General features: G+C 42.5%; 1 protein-coding gene and 1 long non-coding RNA gene across 5 annotated transcripts in view; both read right to left on the bottom strand.

Moving 5' to 3' along the window:
- The window catches only part of TEK (TEK receptor tyrosine kinase), a 94,216-nt gene extending 76,185 nt beyond the window's left edge, over positions 1-18,031 (bottom strand). Inside the window, exon 1 of one of the 4 annotated variants that reach the window (XM_031032001.2) lies at positions 17,610-18,031. In XM_031032001.2, coding sequence (XP_030887861.1) covers positions 17,610-17,661 — 52 coding nt within the window. In that variant the 5' untranslated portion in view covers positions 17,662-18,031. The remainder of the gene's footprint in view (positions 1-17,609) is intronic. The other 3 variants (XM_081803046.1, XM_006737023.3, XM_031032000.2) reach the window with 3 other exon arrangements.
- On the bottom strand, positions 5,539-17,600 carry LOC145717035 (uncharacterized). The gene is made up of 2 exons (XR_014140015.1): positions 7,914-17,600; positions 5,539-7,807 (listed from the first exon to the last, which is right to left on the bottom strand). It is a non-coding gene; the product is annotated as an uncharacterized LOC145717035 (long non-coding RNA).
- Positions 18,032-18,419: the final 388 nt, after the last annotated feature.

The raw sequence follows: 18,419 nt of genomic DNA, 5'->3' as shown, positions 1-18,419 counted from the left end.
TACAACAGTCAGAATGTAAATTACTTAAAAACATATATTCTTTTTTTTTTTTTTTTAAAGATTTTATTTATTTATTTGAGACAGAGAGAATGAGAGGGAGGGTCAGAGGGAGAAGCAGACTCCCCGCCGAGCAGGGAGCCCGACGCGGGACTCGATCCCGGGACTCCAGGATCATGACCTGAGCCGAAGGCAGTCGCTTAACCAACTGAGCCACCCAGGCGCCTCTAAAAACATATATTCTTATCATGAAATCTTTCTTTATTTTACTCTTGTTAACATTTTGATGTATATCCTTTATTTTTTCCCCAGAGAACATACAAAGAGGAACTGCAGAAACCAACATATATAGTTCTTTCCTAGGTTAAAACAGAACACTTTCATATCCTAAATTTTTAATCTTACAACATTTTAAATTCTCTAACAATTTAATTTACATTGCTAAGTTTCTATCTAAAGAACTACAGTGTATGAAAACATACTCATCTCACCAACCCCCGCCATGTAGTCTTGAATATTCCCACTTGGTTTTTCATCTTTGCCAGTTTGATATAGAAAAATAGTACCTTATTTTGATTTTATTTTTTTTTAAGATTTTATTTATTTATTTGACACAGAGGGAGGGAGAGAGAGAGAGAGAGCACAAGCAGGGGGAGCTGCAGGCAGAGGGAGAGGGAGAAGTAGACTCCCTGCTGAGCAAGGAGCCTAATGTGGGACTCAATCCCAGGACCCAGCGATCATGACCTGAGCCGAAGGCAGACGCTGAGCCACCCAGGTGCCCCTTGATTTTACTTTAATTTAGAGAGTGAACTTTTTCACAAGCCTATTAGTCATTTATATTTCCTCCTCTGTGAATTATTTGTTCCTCTTTTTCTGCTGATGTTTTTGATTTTTTCTATTGATTTCAATGAGCTTCTTTTATGAAAATACTTTAGTCTCTTATATGCCATATTTGTTTCAAGTATTTTTGTCATTTTTTCTTTGCCTTTTAATTTTGCTTATTGTTAAATTAACAGTTTAAATATTTATGTAGCTAAGTGTACTGATTTTTATTTTTGTGGCTTTTTCCACTGTTTTTAAACATAAGAAGTCTTTCTCCATACGAAATGTCAATAAATATGCACTTCCATCTTCTTTTGATGGCTTGGTTTCTTACATTTACTCTTTAACCCATTTAGAATTTATTTTGGTGTGTGGTAACAGATGGATTTTTTTTTTTTAAAGATTTTATTGATTTATTTGACAGAGAGAGACACAGCGAGAGAGGGAACACAAGCAGGGGGAGTGGGAGAGGGAGAAGGAGAAGCAGGCTTCCTGCCGAATAGGGAGCCCGATGCGGGGCTCGATCCCAGGACCCTGGGATCATGACCTGAGCCGAAGGCAGACGCTTAATCGACTGAGCCACCCAGGCGCCCCACAGATGGATTTTTTAAACAGTTCTTTTTTCTAAACAGAAAATGAATTTTCCCAGAACTGATTTGTATCCTTTATAGATTAATAAAATTTTATATAAACTTATGTCTGGTTTTGGCTTTTCTAGTCTGTTAATCTGTGTCTACAGACTCTTGTACTGTACCCCACTGTTATTATAGTATTGTACTCTGCCTTAAGATCTGAGTTATTTCCAAAAATTACTTTTTTTTCCCCCCAGAGTTTTCTCAGCTGCTCCTTCTGCTTATTCCTTGAGATAAAATTCACATTTTAAGTTTCAAAAATAGTATCATTGGAAATTTTGATGAGAATTATTAGGAAGAAATGTTCAGAACTTAATGTGATGAGAATTATAAAACCTTGCTGTGAAAGGTGTAAGAAAATGACAATAAGTAAAATTACCTATCCCTTTTGAGGAGGAAAACATTACAAAAATGTCTCCTTTCCCCAGATCATCAGTTTAGTGGAAATCTATTCATTTATTAAATATCTAACGTGGCTAGGGCCCGGACTAGGCTCTTTAAAAACTGTAGCAACCGGGGCGCCTGGGTGGCTTGGTCGTTAAGCGTCTGCCTTCTGCTCAGGTCATGATCCCAGGGTCCTGGGATCGAGCCCCACGTCGGGCTCCCTGCTCAGCGGGAAGCCTGCTTCTCCCTCTCCCACTCCCCCTGCTTGTGTTCCCTCTCTCTGTGTGTCTCTCTCTGTCAAATAAATAAATAAAATCTTTAAAAAAAAAAACAACAGGGCGCCTGGGTGGCTCAGATGGTTAAGCGTCTGCCTTCGGCTCAGGTCATGATCCCAGAGTCCTGGGATCGAGTCCCACATCGGGCTCCCGGCTCAGCGGGGAGCCTGCTTCTCCCTCTGACCCTCACCCCTCTCATGCTGTTTCTCTCTAAAAAAAATAAATAAAAAAATCTTTAAGAAAAACAAAAACAAAAACAAAAAAAAAACTGTAGCAACCATGGGTCATGTGTCCAAGATGAGAAAATACTCTATCAGGGATAAGTGGCAGTAATAGGGAGAGGTAACTCATCTGGGACCTCGTACTTCTTTATTGCTTATGCCAAAATATGCAGAAAATATTTTACGGAGTGAATATTTGGATAAGTGGGGAATGAAGCGTAGAGTAAAAACTCCCCGAAGCCATGCTGGAGTCACAATACAGGGCTCCTGCTAAGATTCCAGAGGAGAGGGGGCTGGATAACTAGCTGGCCTTTCATTTGCTGAGTGGTATGTGCAAGTGGGGCTGAAAATGGAATGGCCTGGAACCTACAGTGGAGGAAGGGAGGAGAAATCAGGAGACTGGGAGCTGGAGATGAACTTTGCCAGGGAAAGAGAGAGATGTCTACTTGTGAACTTAGTATGCTCTGCACACTGTACAATACAAAGCATCTTTCCCTTCCACCCACTGAAAAGTCTTACTCACTAACACTATGGAGTCAGATTGTTTCGTGTGTTTTTGGTGTCTCAGAGTGCTGGGTCTTGCCTCTAGATGAATGTGGGCGAAAGGAGGACTGCTGAAGGACATCCTGTCAAGTCAGACCACACGGTACAGTGCTGGAGGCAGAAAGCCCTCCACCCCAGAGCCCCAGCCTGGCAGCCATACTGTTATCCCTCCATGTTTCCATGTCTGCTCATCAGAAATGCCTTTCTGAAAGCCCCATTCCCATCAGTAGAGCGGACTGTCCCAGAAGGAACCCATTTCTGGGTCTCTCCTGTGCTTGTCCTCTACATCTATGGATACTTTATTACTACCTGAATTTAGTCAATTGTATCAAGAGTCTATCCTCATTATTTGTTGATTCTGTACCTGTCAATGTGCCTACACCTCAAAATCAACCCCCGTGGTGGCTTCCCAGTCACGAGAACACATGGCAGAGCAGGAAAACGCCGAGGCCTCAGATGCACATGTTGCCAACTGTAAATCAGTATCCTCCTCACAGTATATTTAGTGCTATTCTTTCACATTTTTTGTGGTTTTAATTGGCTATTTCACCATTTAAAATGACCCCTAGGGGATCCTGCGTGGCTCAAGCATCTGCCTTCAGCTCAGGTCATGATCCTGGAGTCCTGGGATAGTGTCCCATGTCAGGTTCCCTGCTCAGCGGGGCGTCTGCTTCTCCCTCTCCCTCTGCCCCTCCCCCTGCTTGTGCTCTCTCCCTCTCAAATAAATAAAATCTCTTTAAAAAAAAGACCCCAAACAAATCAAAAGCACATCATAATACAGTCAATGATATTAGAATAGTGATGTAATAGGATGGATGGCAGTTGCACTTGTGATGAACACCACATAATGTATCAATATGTCACATCACTATGTCCTACACCTGAAACTAATGTAACATTGTGCGCCAACTGTACTCAAAAAAAATTTTTTTCTTTTTTAAGATTTTATTTATTTATTTGACACAGAGAGACAGCGAGAGAGGGAACACAAGCAGGGCGAGTGGGAGAGGGAGAAGCAGGCCTCCCGCGGAGCGGGGAGCCAGCCCGACGTGGGGCTCGATCCCAGCACCCTGGGATCATGACCTGAGCCGAAGGCAGACGCCCAATGACTGAGCCACCCAGGCGCCCCTCAAAAAAAAATTTTTAAGACAAACCCAAAAGATAAAAAAAAATGAAATGGCCCCAAGTTTAGTGTCGAAGTGCCGTCCAGCGTTCTGAAGCATGAGAAAGCGGTGATGTGCCCCAGGAGAAAATCCATGTGTTAGAGAAGCTCTGTTGAGGCAGTCGTTAGTGCTGTTGGCCATGACTTCCATGCTAATCAATCAGCCATATGCACTAAATGATTTGCCTTTAAATAGAAACATACATAAAATTAGGTGTATCCATTGGTTGACAAAAATGTTGCGACTTGGGGCGCCTGGGTGGCTCAGTCGTTAAGTGTCTGCCTTCAACTCAGGTCATGATCCCAGGGTCCTGGGATCAAGTCCCACATCAGGCTCCCTGCTCAGCGGGAAGCCTGCTTCTCCCTCTCCCACCCCCCTGCTTGTGTTCCCTCTCTCGCTGTTTCTCTGTCAAATAAATAAATAAAATCTTTAAAAAAAAAATGTTGCGACTTGCCTGAATCTAACCCTTGCCTGAATCTAACTCACCATGAATAGTGAGAATCTACTGCAAGTCCACCTGCAAGTCACACCCCACCAGCAGCCTCCTTAGCAGCAGGGACTTCATTTTATTTATCTTTACATCTGCTGACCCAGGGTGGGGCACAGAGAAGGAGCTCAAGAAATGTTCATAGAATAGAATAGGCTGGGAGGGAATGAGATGTTGAAATGGGATGGAATGGAATAGAGTAACATTTACACAGGTTCTTAGCAGCAGGGTGCTCTTAGGAACATAGGGAAACATAAGAAATAATAATGATAGCTAATGTTTATTGAACTTTTTTTTAATGAACCTGCACTTGCTAAGCATTTAATCTACTTATATCATGTAATTCTCACTACTCTTTAGAGAGGGTACCATGGTCTCCATTCTGCAGAAAGGAGAAAGGACTTGTCCAAGGTCACACAGCTGTCACATTGAGCGGGGCTCCAGCCCAGATCCATCTGCCCCCACAGTCTGTGCTCATAACCACCTGGGTAGGGTGAAAATGTGGGCTTGGCAGGGGTGATAAGCCATGAGTTCCATCAGAAAATGATCTCTAGGAGAGGAAAAGAGGTTTTCTAACAGAGGTTCACCTGAGTCACAGGCTCTCCCCAGCCTTAATGGGAAGACAGTAATGCAATTAATGGTGATTTTTTTTTTCTCCCTGGCTGGCAACAACACTGTTTTTCTTTGTTTGATTCCAGAAGCATCTGGCAGAATGCATGTATTACTCATGTTGGAATCACACTTTGCTGATGGCTTATGTACTCTAGAGTCACTCAGTGGTCGGGCTGTGTCCAGGCCTGCTGGAGATTACTGCAAGCCTCTAGACGTGGCTGAGCTTCTGCAGCTGTTGTGTGTTTCTGGCTCCAGTTCCACACCTCTTGGCAGACTATTTGTGTGAAAAGCACTGCTGCTGACTCTGGGTGTGAGATATACAGGGGAAGGGGGCGGGGAGGGCCGGGCAGCGCAAAGCAAGCCAACCCTGCCAGGGGCCTTACAGCTGGGTCCACTGAGTGCTTAAAAGACAAAGAAAAGAATTTTTAAGTTGGGGCTCTAACTTAAGCTGCATAGGTAGTTCGACTCTACAGTACATGCATTAAGCTCTAATTTCTATTGCCTTCCACATTCTCTGTTAAAAGGAAGAAACTTAGCCTCTAATGAGCTGAGTGGGTTTTAGCAAAGTGCTGAGCCTCAGTGTTGGCATCTGTAAAATGAGAAAGTTGAATCAAATCAGTATTTCTTACGGTACCAAATGTTAGCTCCATATGATACTCAAAAAATAAAAATAAGGGATTCTAGGATTCTCCTGGACTTGGTATTCAGAAATGCTGGACTAGATAATCTTTTAAGTCTTGGACAGTTCTACTATTCTGTTACTCTCTGTAACAGTTAGTGTGTTGCCCCTCCATGAAGACTCCTGCCTCTATTACCGTTTTTGTGAAACTAAAATAATTCCCTAACTCATGTAACTTGGGACCACACCCAGGGGCAAGAGAGAGTGTCTGTGATGGAAGAGTTCTTTCCCTACTATCTCCAGACCTCTGTGTATCCTCCTAGCATCATGAGCCCGTGTTGGCAGAGAGGACCTCATACCTTCTCCTACCAGATCACTCAGGATCAAGCTTAGAGAAAAGCACATGGTAACAGGAACCTGCCCGGATAAGGGACATCTCTCAGAAAGGAATTTATACTCACCTCCCACTTACTCCTCAACCCCAGCCCCGCCCGGCCCATCCACTAAGAATGCTCTGCTGTGCACAGCACCTAATTGCCAAATTCTCTTGTCCCTCTCTTTACCCTGCTCCTGCCTCTGCAATTTTTGATGTGGTTGAAACTCCCTCCTCCCTCGCCTTCTGTCATTGAAAGCCTTCGGTTTCCTCTTCCTCTATCCATTTCACCCCTTGATATAGGTGTTCCCAGACCCAGTCTGCTGTCTTCTTGGGCAACGTCATTCCCTCACACAGCTTCACCCTACGTTCTAATGACTCCCAGAAGGGTTTCTACGGTGTCCTTGCCCACTCAGCCCATCTCAAACCAAATTACCTTCTTCCCAACTCATCTCCCCAGCTGTGTCCCCTGCCCCCTCCTTCAGCGTGCCCTAGAGTATAGCCATGTAGGAACACTGCACCAATGTTTCTTCAACATTCTATTCCCCATTTTCATGCTTTTCCCTCTGCCTGGAATGCTCTACTCCTCACGCCCACTCCTGATTTTCCACAAAGCATAATCCTATTCATCCTTCTCAAACGTCACCTTCTTGAGGAGACCCCTGTTCTGCAAGATTACCCCTCCCCCCCCATTTTCCATGCTCCCAATGTCTGCCTCCAATGAAGCAGAGCTTTTCACCCAGCAGACCACAAGGCAGTGGAGGTCACGTGCCTCTCTTAACCATCTTTCTAACTGCAATGCCTAGCAGATTCCCAGGACATGGAAAGGGCTCAGAAAAACTTAGCTTGAATGAGTGGATATAACTGACCTACCCATTCCTCCCCTGGTTGACGATGTCTACTGGCTTGCTGGCTGACTGCTGGGCCTATTTTGATGGATGCCCAGTATGCCCAAGGGGGTAAACTAGGGTCTATGATTTATTAACAAACGTCCATTTTCCAGGTTTACTGGGAAAAGCAAGATTAGAGTCCTAGATGGTCCTTTAAGACAGGTTGATCACCATAGACCCCTTCACTTTGTTCATCTCACTAGGATAGTATTAATTATACGCCAAATTACTTTTCTGTTTTTTATTTGGACTCACCGAGTTCTAAAAAGGATTAGCTAACTCATGCAGTTAGAGCAGTGTCTCCCAAACTGTATAATTTATGTATCATAGTCATGATTCTTGCTGACTGTACCTGCTGCTTATACAATTATTCTATTAACCATGCTCTTTAACTCATGTTTTCTTAGCTTCGTATTAAGAATATTCAAGAAATTATATGATTGCTATACATATACATGCATCTATTTATACTTACATATAAAAATGAATAGATAATTTTAAAATATGCTTCCAAGAACCACATCAAATCATTTTTCAGGCCAGCAGTAATATATACAGTACACTTAGGGAAGCAATGGCTGCAACATTTAACCCAATGCAAAACCATTTATTAAAGCATTTCTCTGCCAGCCAGTATACTATGTCTGGTGCTGAGAATATTGAAATGCCAAACACAGCTCCCAGCCTTGTGGACAAAAGCAACAACAAGGAAACTGTAATCGTAATTTAATGTTCTAAGTACGACGACAGAGGCAAGCATAAGGGTGCCTGCATGTCTCATTCATAAGGCTCCTCAGGATGTCTGGAGGATCCGGCGTCCATAGCAGTGGCCAGCATGATAACATATTCTAGCACAGTTCTATTCCCCTAGTCCCTCACTCCTCCCTGAGGTCACTTCCCAAATAATCTACCTACACACGTGCCTTTGCCTCAGGCCACATTTCTGATGGAATCTCAGGCAAAGTCAGACCCAAACCCATGCAGGATGGTTAAGGAAGACTTCTTTGAAGACATGACACCGGAGATAAACCTTGAAGCATGAATAAGTCAGATGAAGAAGGGAATGTGAAGAGGGCATTCTGGGCAAAAGAAAGAGCACACACAAAGGCATGGAGGCTTGAAAGTGTATCTTTAGAAACCACAAAGAGCCTGATATGGCTGAAATACACCTCCAACATAGCATGAGGGACTGAGAATTCCAAGAGTCTGGTGAGGTAGGCAAAGACTGGCTCCTGAAAAGGCGCTGATTTTAACTGACGGCTACTATCACCCTGCCCTCTGATTCTCAAGAGGCAGCAATGAGTAGTAAAATAGGTGGACATTTAAAGCAACCCCATAAGATGAGAAAGTGCTTTCTAAATGTGACGGTACTAGACACAAAGAGGAATTAAGAGTAAGAGCAGGAGTAATTGGAGCGAAGATAGTGGTGAAATGGGAAAAGAGCTACACACACACACACACACACACACACACACACTCTTAATTTAGATGGGTCCAAAAATCCAATAATGATCTTAGTCAAAAATGAGACCTGCCCTCACGCAGGGAGATGTGCTTTGAAAAGACTGTCATAAAGCAATGTAAGAGTCTCTAGCTTCATTTATAAGAAAACATTTAAGAGCATCTGATTTTTTGGAGTGCTCATCATGTACCAACACCGTACTAAGTATTTTAAGTAATATTTCTTTTCAAATCTTTTCCAAAACCACACGAAGAAGTATTGTCATCAGCCTCATTTTCCAGGAACCAGCCTGAGGTGACCATGAAACACTAGTAGAAGACTGCACAGCGAAGAGTTTAAAAGAACTCAGAATTTGGGGTCTGGTCATCTCAGTTTAACTCTTGTCTCTATCACTTTCTACTGAAACCATGGGGTCACTCAGGACTATTCACCTTAAGAGACAGAAACAAATTCAAAATAGTGGAAGAAAATGAAGGTAACTGTCTCCCATAACTGGAAGGTACAGGGGTGGGTCTCTGATCTAAAACCACTGGACTCACCACTCCAATAATCGCAGAGTGCCGGTCATGGTTCTGTTCTCTCTGTGTGAATGAACTCATCTCTCTTGCCCAAGACCAGCTTCTTTCAACTGTACAGGGAAGCTGGTAGCTCTGGGTGTTCAGCATACTCACTGGAGAAAGAACCTCTTGCTCACGAATTCCCAGAGAAAGAGTCTAACTGGCCCTATTGGGTCATGCATCCTCCATCTGAACCAACTGCTGTGGTGGTCAGATGAGTGGTATACTCTACTCGGCAATCAGTGACTGGCAGTCCCATCAGGGTCACAGGGAGGGAAATAATGACAGCTCTTGAAAAATAGGGGTGCTACCCCAATGTTCATAGCAGCAATGTCCACAATAGCCAAACTGTGGAAGGAGCTGAGATGCCCTTCAACAGATGAATGGATAAAGAAGATGTGGTTCATATATACAATGGAATATTACTCAGCCATCAGAAAGGATGAATACCCACCATTTGCACTGACATGGATGGAACTGGAGGGTATTATGCTGAGCGAAATAAGTCAAGCAGAAAAAGACAATTATCATATGGCTTCACTCATATGTGGAACATAAGGAATAGCAAGGAGGACCATAGGGGAAGGGAGGGAAATCTGCAGTGGGAGAAATCAGAGAGGGAGATGAACCATGAGAGTTTATGGACCCTGGGAAACAAACTGAGGGTTACAGAAGGGAGGGGGGTGGGGTGATGGGGTAATAGGGTGATGGGTATTAAGGAGGGCACATGTTGTGATGAGCCCTGGGTTTTATATGCAACTAATGAATCATTGAACACGACATCAAAAACTAATGATGTACTATACAGTGGCTAACCGAAAATAAAAAAAAAGAAAAAGAAAAATAGGGATGCTAGGCAGGTTAATTTTTAAGGTTAATTTTTAACCTTGGGCAAGTCGCTTTTTGAGCCTCAGTTTTACCATCTATTTAAAAAATAGTATTATCTACTGTGCAAGGTTGTTGTGAGTTATTAAAAACCCTATTAAGTACTTGGCACGGGCGCCTGGGTGGCTCAGTTGGTTAAGCGACTGCCTTCGGCTCAGGTCATGATCCTGGAGTCCCTGGATCGAGTCCCACATCGGGCTCCCTGCTCGGCAGGGAGTCTGCTTCTCCCTCTGACCCTCCCCCCTCTCATGTGCTCTCTCTCTCATTCTCTCTGTCAAATAAATAAATAAAATCTTAAAAAAAAAAAAGTACTTGGCACATAGACATTCAATCTATGGTAGTAATTTTTGTTATCTGGTACTATTATTGTTTTGTGGTTGTTTTTGACAGAGGGATCGGAATTTGAAGCCCATCCCAGATTCCCAGATGTCTAAAGCAGTCCTGTCCCCAGGGCGGAGTCCCCTTTGGCTCCACAGCCAGACGCCTTGCACAACCCAGGCCCTGTGTGCCAAGGTTAAGCTGGTTCACCATCTGACGGCCGCAGAGCCATGAGTGCCTCCCCAGCCCCAGCAATGTCAATACTGCCTTCCTGACTCCGCCTATTGTATCTGGAGAAAAGTGGCCGAGCATTGTCTTCCAGCACTCCCCCCAGGAAGCATGATATCACCCTCTAACAAAAGCGGGAAAGCTGACAGATCTGCTGAGATGGGTGTGACCTCCACATATACCTCACTGGTCAAGCCCCGAGCAAGGGCAGTGGCCAGCAGAAAGCTAACAGCCGCCACCCACAATGTCTGTCATCTGGCTGCTGGACTGGCTCCCTTGTTACATCCATATCATGTCCGACAGGGAACCAGCGGACAGAAGAAACGCACCCCCTCTAATCAGCGGATGTGTTGAAAAGAGTCAGGACTCTGTCCATCTGGCAGACCCATGTCCCCACACCTGCCCCTGCAGCCTTGGGAAAGAGACACGGAGAGAAGGATGGTCAGATTCTTGAAGGGACAAGAGGAGGTAGTGGAGGGATGGGATGCAGAGGAAAGCAGGCACAGCTCAAGCTAAAAAACATTCTGCACATGTGCTAGGAGTTAAGGAATAGTCTGGCCAGACTGGTAGGCATTGGATTATCAGTTCGAAATCCCAGAAATAAGGGAGGCAACTTTAGACGTTCCCTTTCCTGAAGGCTGGGAGTCATGCCAACTGATCCTCTGACAGCCCTTCCAGTTCTGGTCCATAATGTAGTGAGTGCTGCTGGTGTTCTGTAAAACAACACACCTGTAATCTGGTGTCCCCATGTCAAGTGCAGAGGCTGTCACTCTGCTGCCCCCATCCTACTCTCCTCTTCTGAAAATGCTCTTCTTAGCTACCACCACACCAATTCTCTAGAATTCCAGAAAAGAAATCTGATTGGATTTGCTTCTCCTACCAATTCCCTTGACTGCTTCTTCATAGAACCCTTGACTACTTCTTTTTTGTCCCTTCACTTAATTTTCATACACATCCATGACCATGGCTTCACTTCCCATAAACCAAGGATGCTTATGTCTCAAGCCCTTGCCCAGTCTCCTTCATCTAAGCTCAGACCCAGAGAGCCAAATTTTGCTAAATATTTCCCTATACATGGAACCTCAAAATGAACATGTACAACATAATGATTGGCTCCATCTCAGCTCATCTCCAACCAGTTCCTTCTGCCACATTTCCCAGCACCGTGAATGGCACCACCATTACCCAAACCAGAACCATGGAGCAATACTTATTCACCCTGCTGTCACTCAATCTCCCATACACAACCCATCACCAACACTTACAGTTTCACCTCCTGAACACTCTCAACCCCCCTGTCCATCCAGGCCTTCCTTCCTGGAGTTTTGAAAAGACACATTCATTATTAGTCTGGGCCTACACTCTCTGCCAGTTCAACCCATCTTCCATACTACTGTCACAGTGAATTTTCCAAGATATAAATCAGCTATGATAGGACAAACACCGTACTAAATTTCAACATGTACAGAATGAGGTGCAAGTTACTTAAAATGGTCTACAAGGCCCTTCCCTTTCTGACCCCAACCTTAATTCTCCATATCCACCCTACATTCCAGCCTTACTTGACTTCCTTGAACTTGCCCTGCTATTCCACACTCCCTGCTCCCTCTAATGGGAAGTGCTTTCTTCCCTTTTCCTTTTTATAGTCTTAGTTTTCAAATCATTTGGCTGTGAGCCACTTATAACTACAATTGGCAATAATTGGCAATATCCACAACTATTTAGGAATTCTTGCAAAGTGAGGAAAATCTAACCTACAGATTGTTGTCAAATATTCATTTTATTCATGCTATATTCAGTAACTAATGAAGTTAACATTCTATGTTTTTAGACATTTAATTTAGATCTTAAAGTTTCATTTCTTACTACTGGAGTCACTAATAGTGTTTGCAGCTCTTGAAAAGCTTGATTTTGTAGGTATCCCTATGGTATCATTTATCACAACATCATATAATTCATCGGCCTATAGTCCTCTTTCCTACTAAAATGTGAATTTAGCAAGGGAGAAAAAAATGACTCATCCTTTTTTGCATTCCTGATATCCAGTACAGTACTTGGCTTAAAGTAAATCCTCGATATGTCTTCACTGACTGCAATGATAGTTGAGTAAAGGAATGAATAAATGAATCAACAAAAGGCAGGCAATAACTCAAAAGTCTATTGAATAAAAAGCCTATATATCTAATATTGGGTAAAGGCCAGGTTAGACCCATTTTCATGAATTATTTTTATGTTTCACACCTAAGGGAATAAGGGAATTTTCTTTTGACCTTATTCACATCATATATTTAACATAAGCCAACCTTTTAAGATTTGAGCAAATACCTCTTGCAGTTTATATGAAATTGCTTACTGTTGTCACATTATTTGTTACTTTTGTCATTATTATTATTATTATTTCAATGTGACTAAAATCCTCTCTACAACATTCCCTCTTTCTTTCAGGCCTGCTGGGGCATATCAATAATTTCTTATTACACCATATTAAACTCTTTCCAATAAAGATTATTGAACATAAAATGCATGAACTATCAAGAATAAAAAAGAAGTAATATCTGTTGTCAAAAATGTTAAAGGCTAATGGAGCTAAATCTATGTGCCCAAATCACAAAGACACAGCCTATATGGTAAGGGAACTCAGGATTAGGGGAAGATCATGAGGCAAAGTTGGCCTAGGCAGGTTGAGTTGAACTGTGTTTGCAGCGTAGGCATGGAGAGTATCCTTTCCAAATGGATGGAAGAGCATGAACAAGAGCCAAGAGGAAAGTGCATAGATTGTAGAGATGGGCCTGATTGAATGCAAAGAGCCTAGAGCAAGGATGAATGGGGAGGTGAGGGGAAACACTGGATAATAGCCCACATAGAGAGATAAAAGCATAAAATTTGTGGAATTAGATTATGTTGAGGTCTTTTAGAAGGAGAGTGCTTCTATGAGCAGTGACTCCCCCACATGCTGGAAAATATTAGACCAGTCTTGAACTAACACAGAGGTCCTCATAGAAACACTTCTTTTTTTTATTATACTAGCTTCATTTATTAAGGAAATTCTTACTGGTTAAGCTCTCTACTTGCATCACATGATGCTCATAAGGACTTTGGGAAATAGGTCCTCTCCTCCATAAAAGATGAGGAAAGAGTGGCTTCGAGAAATCAAGTAACTTTCCCATAGTCATCCAATTTGAGCTTCACCCCAGGTCTGTGATTTCACAGTCCATATTCTTAACTCTTTCTCCTGCATTCTTGATTAGCTCCACCTCAGTCCCCTCAAGCAGTGGCTTCAGAAAAGTCATCATAGCGCATGTACACATATGTTTTTTTTTCTCTTAGGACATGTTGATTGAGTTAAAATTCAGGAAACATACCCAGTTTGGTTTCACTGGGCAAAGATGTTGATGCTTTTCTGAATTCTTCTCCACCTAAGTGATCAGGGAGGAGGCACAAACAGTAAAATGAAAGGGATATAAAAGGGAAGTGGAGTAAGCATCACGCTCCACATTCTTCAGTGATCCTGCTAGATGATCACCCAATCTATGCCTCAACACTCTCCAGTGTGGGAGCTCACTCTTCATGGGGATGATGATCCAATATTTAGAAGGTTTCCATCAATCAAGCGAAACTCCCTTCATCCCTGTATCCTAGATCTGGCAAAATACAATGTCAATCTATGGTGTCTTCTCTACGGAAACCCTTAAAAACTTCATCTCTTTTCTCCTGGCTTAATATTTTTCTAAAGTACTTACCTTCCTGCTTGCCCACTGTGTTTGCTGTCAAATTTCTCACTGTCTTCAGTGTTTAATGGATATTCTCTGAGCAGTAAAGTGACTACCATTTCTAATGTGGACCTTATATTTCTACTAAAGTGAACTGTTGCAGCTTATATATTACATTTTAGTAAGCAGAGCACATGTTGACACCTATGAATTGTGTGTATCACCAAAATGTAGGTGTTATTCCCTAGAACTTTCAACAAATCAAGACTTTCTCACACTGAACATACATGCATACATTTTTTGAAACCAAACTTATAACTTCACATTCATCTATTTTGAAATGCTATCTTTTGGGTTTGGTCCACTTATCCACTTTAGAGAAATCATCTGAATCCAGATTCTGTGCTCTCACCAATAAGCCATCTACAGGAAATAAGCAGGTTACACAGTCGCACACCTATCTTTTTAGTTAGACAAATTTATAATGTCAGAAAAATTTGGAGCCCATCCAATGAATCTCCCAGAAGACATAGCACAGTCTTCTGAAATGGACTTGGATGAGTCCTTTCCTCCTCGAGGGATGTCTTAAAACAACTAGAACTCTAGCAGGAAGCTCTCCCAGCATAGAGCTGAAAAGGAAATGCTGACATTTCTAACAAAGACAATGCTTAGTAGGGAGCATCTCTGGAGAAAGCAAAACTCCTCCCTTTGAGAATAATTCCCAGGTGTGTTTCTGGTCCCAGCTTCTGGACCTCCACCCTCGATTACTCACACCCGATACAGCCTTCCAAGACCAGCCCTCATGAGAAGGTTCCATCTGGGACCACTTCCCTGACCTTGTAACTGAATTTCCACTGTCATTCCAGACAAGATATCCACTCTTAGAGATAATGGTTGTTATTTAAAACGTCAAATGAAATAGGAAAGAGATATGAAGGCACACTACTAGAGACTTCCCACTGGGTCAGTGTTGATCATATAGGACATACTATGATAAAGCACAAAGAATAATTTGTTTTATTTTGTATTTCTGCATATACAATTCTTTAGACAGAACAGCCTGATTTGGTGAGGATGGGAGAGTAGGGAAAAGCCAGTATGTTTATTAGAACTTGTTTGTAATTTGGTCATGATTCTCAATTGGGAGGGGAACGTACCAGAATCTAGGGAAGTCTTCTGAAAATTATATACGTTTTCCAACTCCTTATGGGTCAGTATCTGCCACCCAGAGCCACTTCTATTGAGGCAAATGTGACATATTGTTTCAGTCTTATATGTTCAGAGGAAAAAGGAGTCAGAAAGAACCCACTGGAATAGAGAGAGAAACGCGTAAGCCGTAAGTCCCTTGCTCCATTACTGTAGTCCACCAGTGGAGGTCGGTGTGAAGAATGGGCTCCTATACTTGCAGACACGATCATGCTGGGTTCTTGTTGCAGCTCCCAGCACTGTGTATCCATGTCCATGGAGGGCTAGACTGGGAAGGTCAGTTAGGATTCCCACACAACAGACCTACCCCAGAAACCAGCCTTGCTAGTGTTACCCTTCCCTTTCAGTAGGAGCATGAAATCCCTCTCCCTGCTGAAGTCAGGGCTTTGTTTCCAGGGAACTAAGATCTAAACACAGAGCTACTATTTCAGCCACATAATTTCTTTTGTCTGATTTTATGTCTAAGCCTATACTGCAAAGTGCCATGACGTAGTCACTTTGAGGGGAAAAAAAAAACTGAATTAAAACTGTGTGTGTGGGGGCGCCTGGGTGGCTCAGTTGGTTAAGCAACTGCCTTCGGCTCAGGTCATGATCCTGGAGTCCCGGGATCGAGTCCCCCATCGGGCTCCCTGCTCGGCAGGGAGTCTGCTTCTCCCTCTCCTGCTCCCCCCTCTTGTGCTCTGTCTCTAAAATAAATAAATAAAATCTTTAAAAAAAAAAAAAAAACTGTGTGTGTGTTTGCATGTGTGCGCACACAGGTGATTTAATTTATAATTTATAAAGTGTCTCAGAGCAACTGCAGCCCCCTGGGCTTGGATTACTATAATCCCTGGTGTAGAATAGTTCCAGATTTCATGTTACTGATAAATATGTCACACAGAAAATAAAGCAAAAGAAATATGCAATCATGATAATTATTTGTTTTAAAAGTGCCTATTACGGGAGAAATCAACATTTCTATGTTAATATAAGTAATTTGAACAAAACGTTGAAACCATCTCAGCAATTTATATTACACATTCTTAGCCTTAAAAATATTACTAAATCCTCAATATAATTGGGTGTTGAAAACAAACTGAAAAGCTATAGACAAATTACATGCAATTCTCTTATCTTGGATTAATTTTTTGAATATTTAATATAATATTTCAAACATACAGAAAAAGATCAAAATAATGTAACACATACTTATGTATGTTCGGGTCAATTTCTACTAACATAATATAGACTGCACCATTGAATTCAGCACGTTTTCCCAATTTGATTTCCACTATCAATTCTATTTTCGTTACAATAATTAGAATGTTTTCAAACTAAAAGGGAGAGCATGCTGGCGATTAGAGTTGTGATCTGCACTTCAGGTTTTAGTATCACTCTCAGCCAGTGTCCCACAGGGTGAGGGAACATAAGAGGCATGCCACTATCTGGAGAACCTGAGCAACAGACATACGAGATCTAAAAACATCCAAGCCCACCGTTCCTTAGCTCTACAACAGCTTTTGATACTCTCCTGTGCCTATGGATCGGGGTAACTGCCCCAACTTTCAGCCCATTGGGCCAATAAAGACTATAAATCACTGCATGACAAATATTTTTTAAAAACTAGCAAAAATTATATAGCCCTGACCGCAGCCCTAAGGAAAAAAGAAAAAACAAAAAGCCTAGCCTTTGACTGTTTCGATTAAAAAAGGATGTGGATATGAAATCCTTATAGAAAAGCATTCTTGTTCTCATTTAAAAGTGGCAATCTGCACATTGCCGTTAAGTGGGCCACATCATTCTCAGCATGACTTTCATTTTTAAAAAATTATGGAAAACTTTTTTTGAAGCAGGTAAAACTGGGTTTCTAATTTTTTTTAAATAAGGAAACAATCCCAAATGAAGAGCAGTAAAATAATGTATCATAGTAAGTGAATCTCTACAGAGCGACAAATAATGTATCATAGTAAGTGAATCTCTACAGAGTGACCTGATCAGTGCTCATAGTCTGTGGCAACACAGTTGGCAATTATGCAGGAGTGAAACTCTAGAAAAATCAGTTCAATGCCAAAAAGACATTGCATTTTAATCCCCACATAGATTAAATGGAAAGTCATAAACGGTGCCTATATACCACAGCTGCCCCTTGTTAACCAGCACTAACAGCTGGTGAGAGAGCCCAGAATCACCAGCTCTGTTAAAAAAAAAAAAAAAAACTAAATTAAAAAAACAAAGCCAAACCTTACCAGAAAGGAGCAAGCTGACTCCATAGAGAACTAAGCCGGCTAAAGAATCCATGCTTCCCCAAATCTCTCCATCCAGTTTCCGCAGATGTGCATGAGGTCCCAAGGATCCTTTCAAACACGCAGAGGTTTGTGACTTTCCATTCGCATGTTCTACTAGGTCTTGTTTACAAGTCGGAGGCAAGAAGGAACAGCACAGAAGCGGGCTGTAACAGTCTCATTTCTGTCTGAGCACAGGGAGTTTTTAAGTTCCTTTTTCCTGTTTCCTTTGTAGATTAGGATGGGAAAGGCTGTATCTTAAAGGCATTTGGTATCAGCAGGGCTGGGGCCACTGCAAGCCCTATCCATCTTGCAATTCATCAAAACACTTCTCTATTGCTGCTGCTTCTGCTGTTGTAGGGGTAGAGGAATTTTTGTTGGAAGTGTGGGTCCTGGTCAGCGTTTTCAGGAACAATAGGTATCCTCTCATAGGGGGGAAACAGAATAACAGACCTCCACCTATGGATGGTATGTGGTGATGACCAGCCCTTCTCGGCCTCCAACAGCAACACCGCCCCCCGGGTCCACCTGGGATCCCTGACAGAGGGGCTTTCGGGTATGGGGTGGGGAGGACTTTTTGCTTTTGTTTTCTCATTTTAACCCACATGGTTAATTGGGAAAGGAAGGTTTCCATGATGAGAGAACACAACCCAAAGGCAATTAATTTGGATAATTACCGGTGAGGTCAACACACAATGCAGCCACGGAGACCAGAGTCCAAAATGGTCAGCCTGTTTTCTTTCACACAGATGGTTTATTTGCTGGCCAAGAGCC

Source organism: Leptonychotes weddellii, chromosome 14, assembly GCF_054177405.1.
Source record: "Leptonychotes weddellii isolate Sample4059 chromosome 14, ASM5417740v2, whole genome shotgun sequence".
Lineage (NCBI taxonomy): Eukaryota > Metazoa > Chordata > Mammalia > Carnivora > Phocidae > Leptonychotes > Leptonychotes weddellii.
The sequence above is the reverse complement of the archived record's forward strand: the minus strand, read 5'-3'. Positions and strand labels throughout refer to the sequence as shown.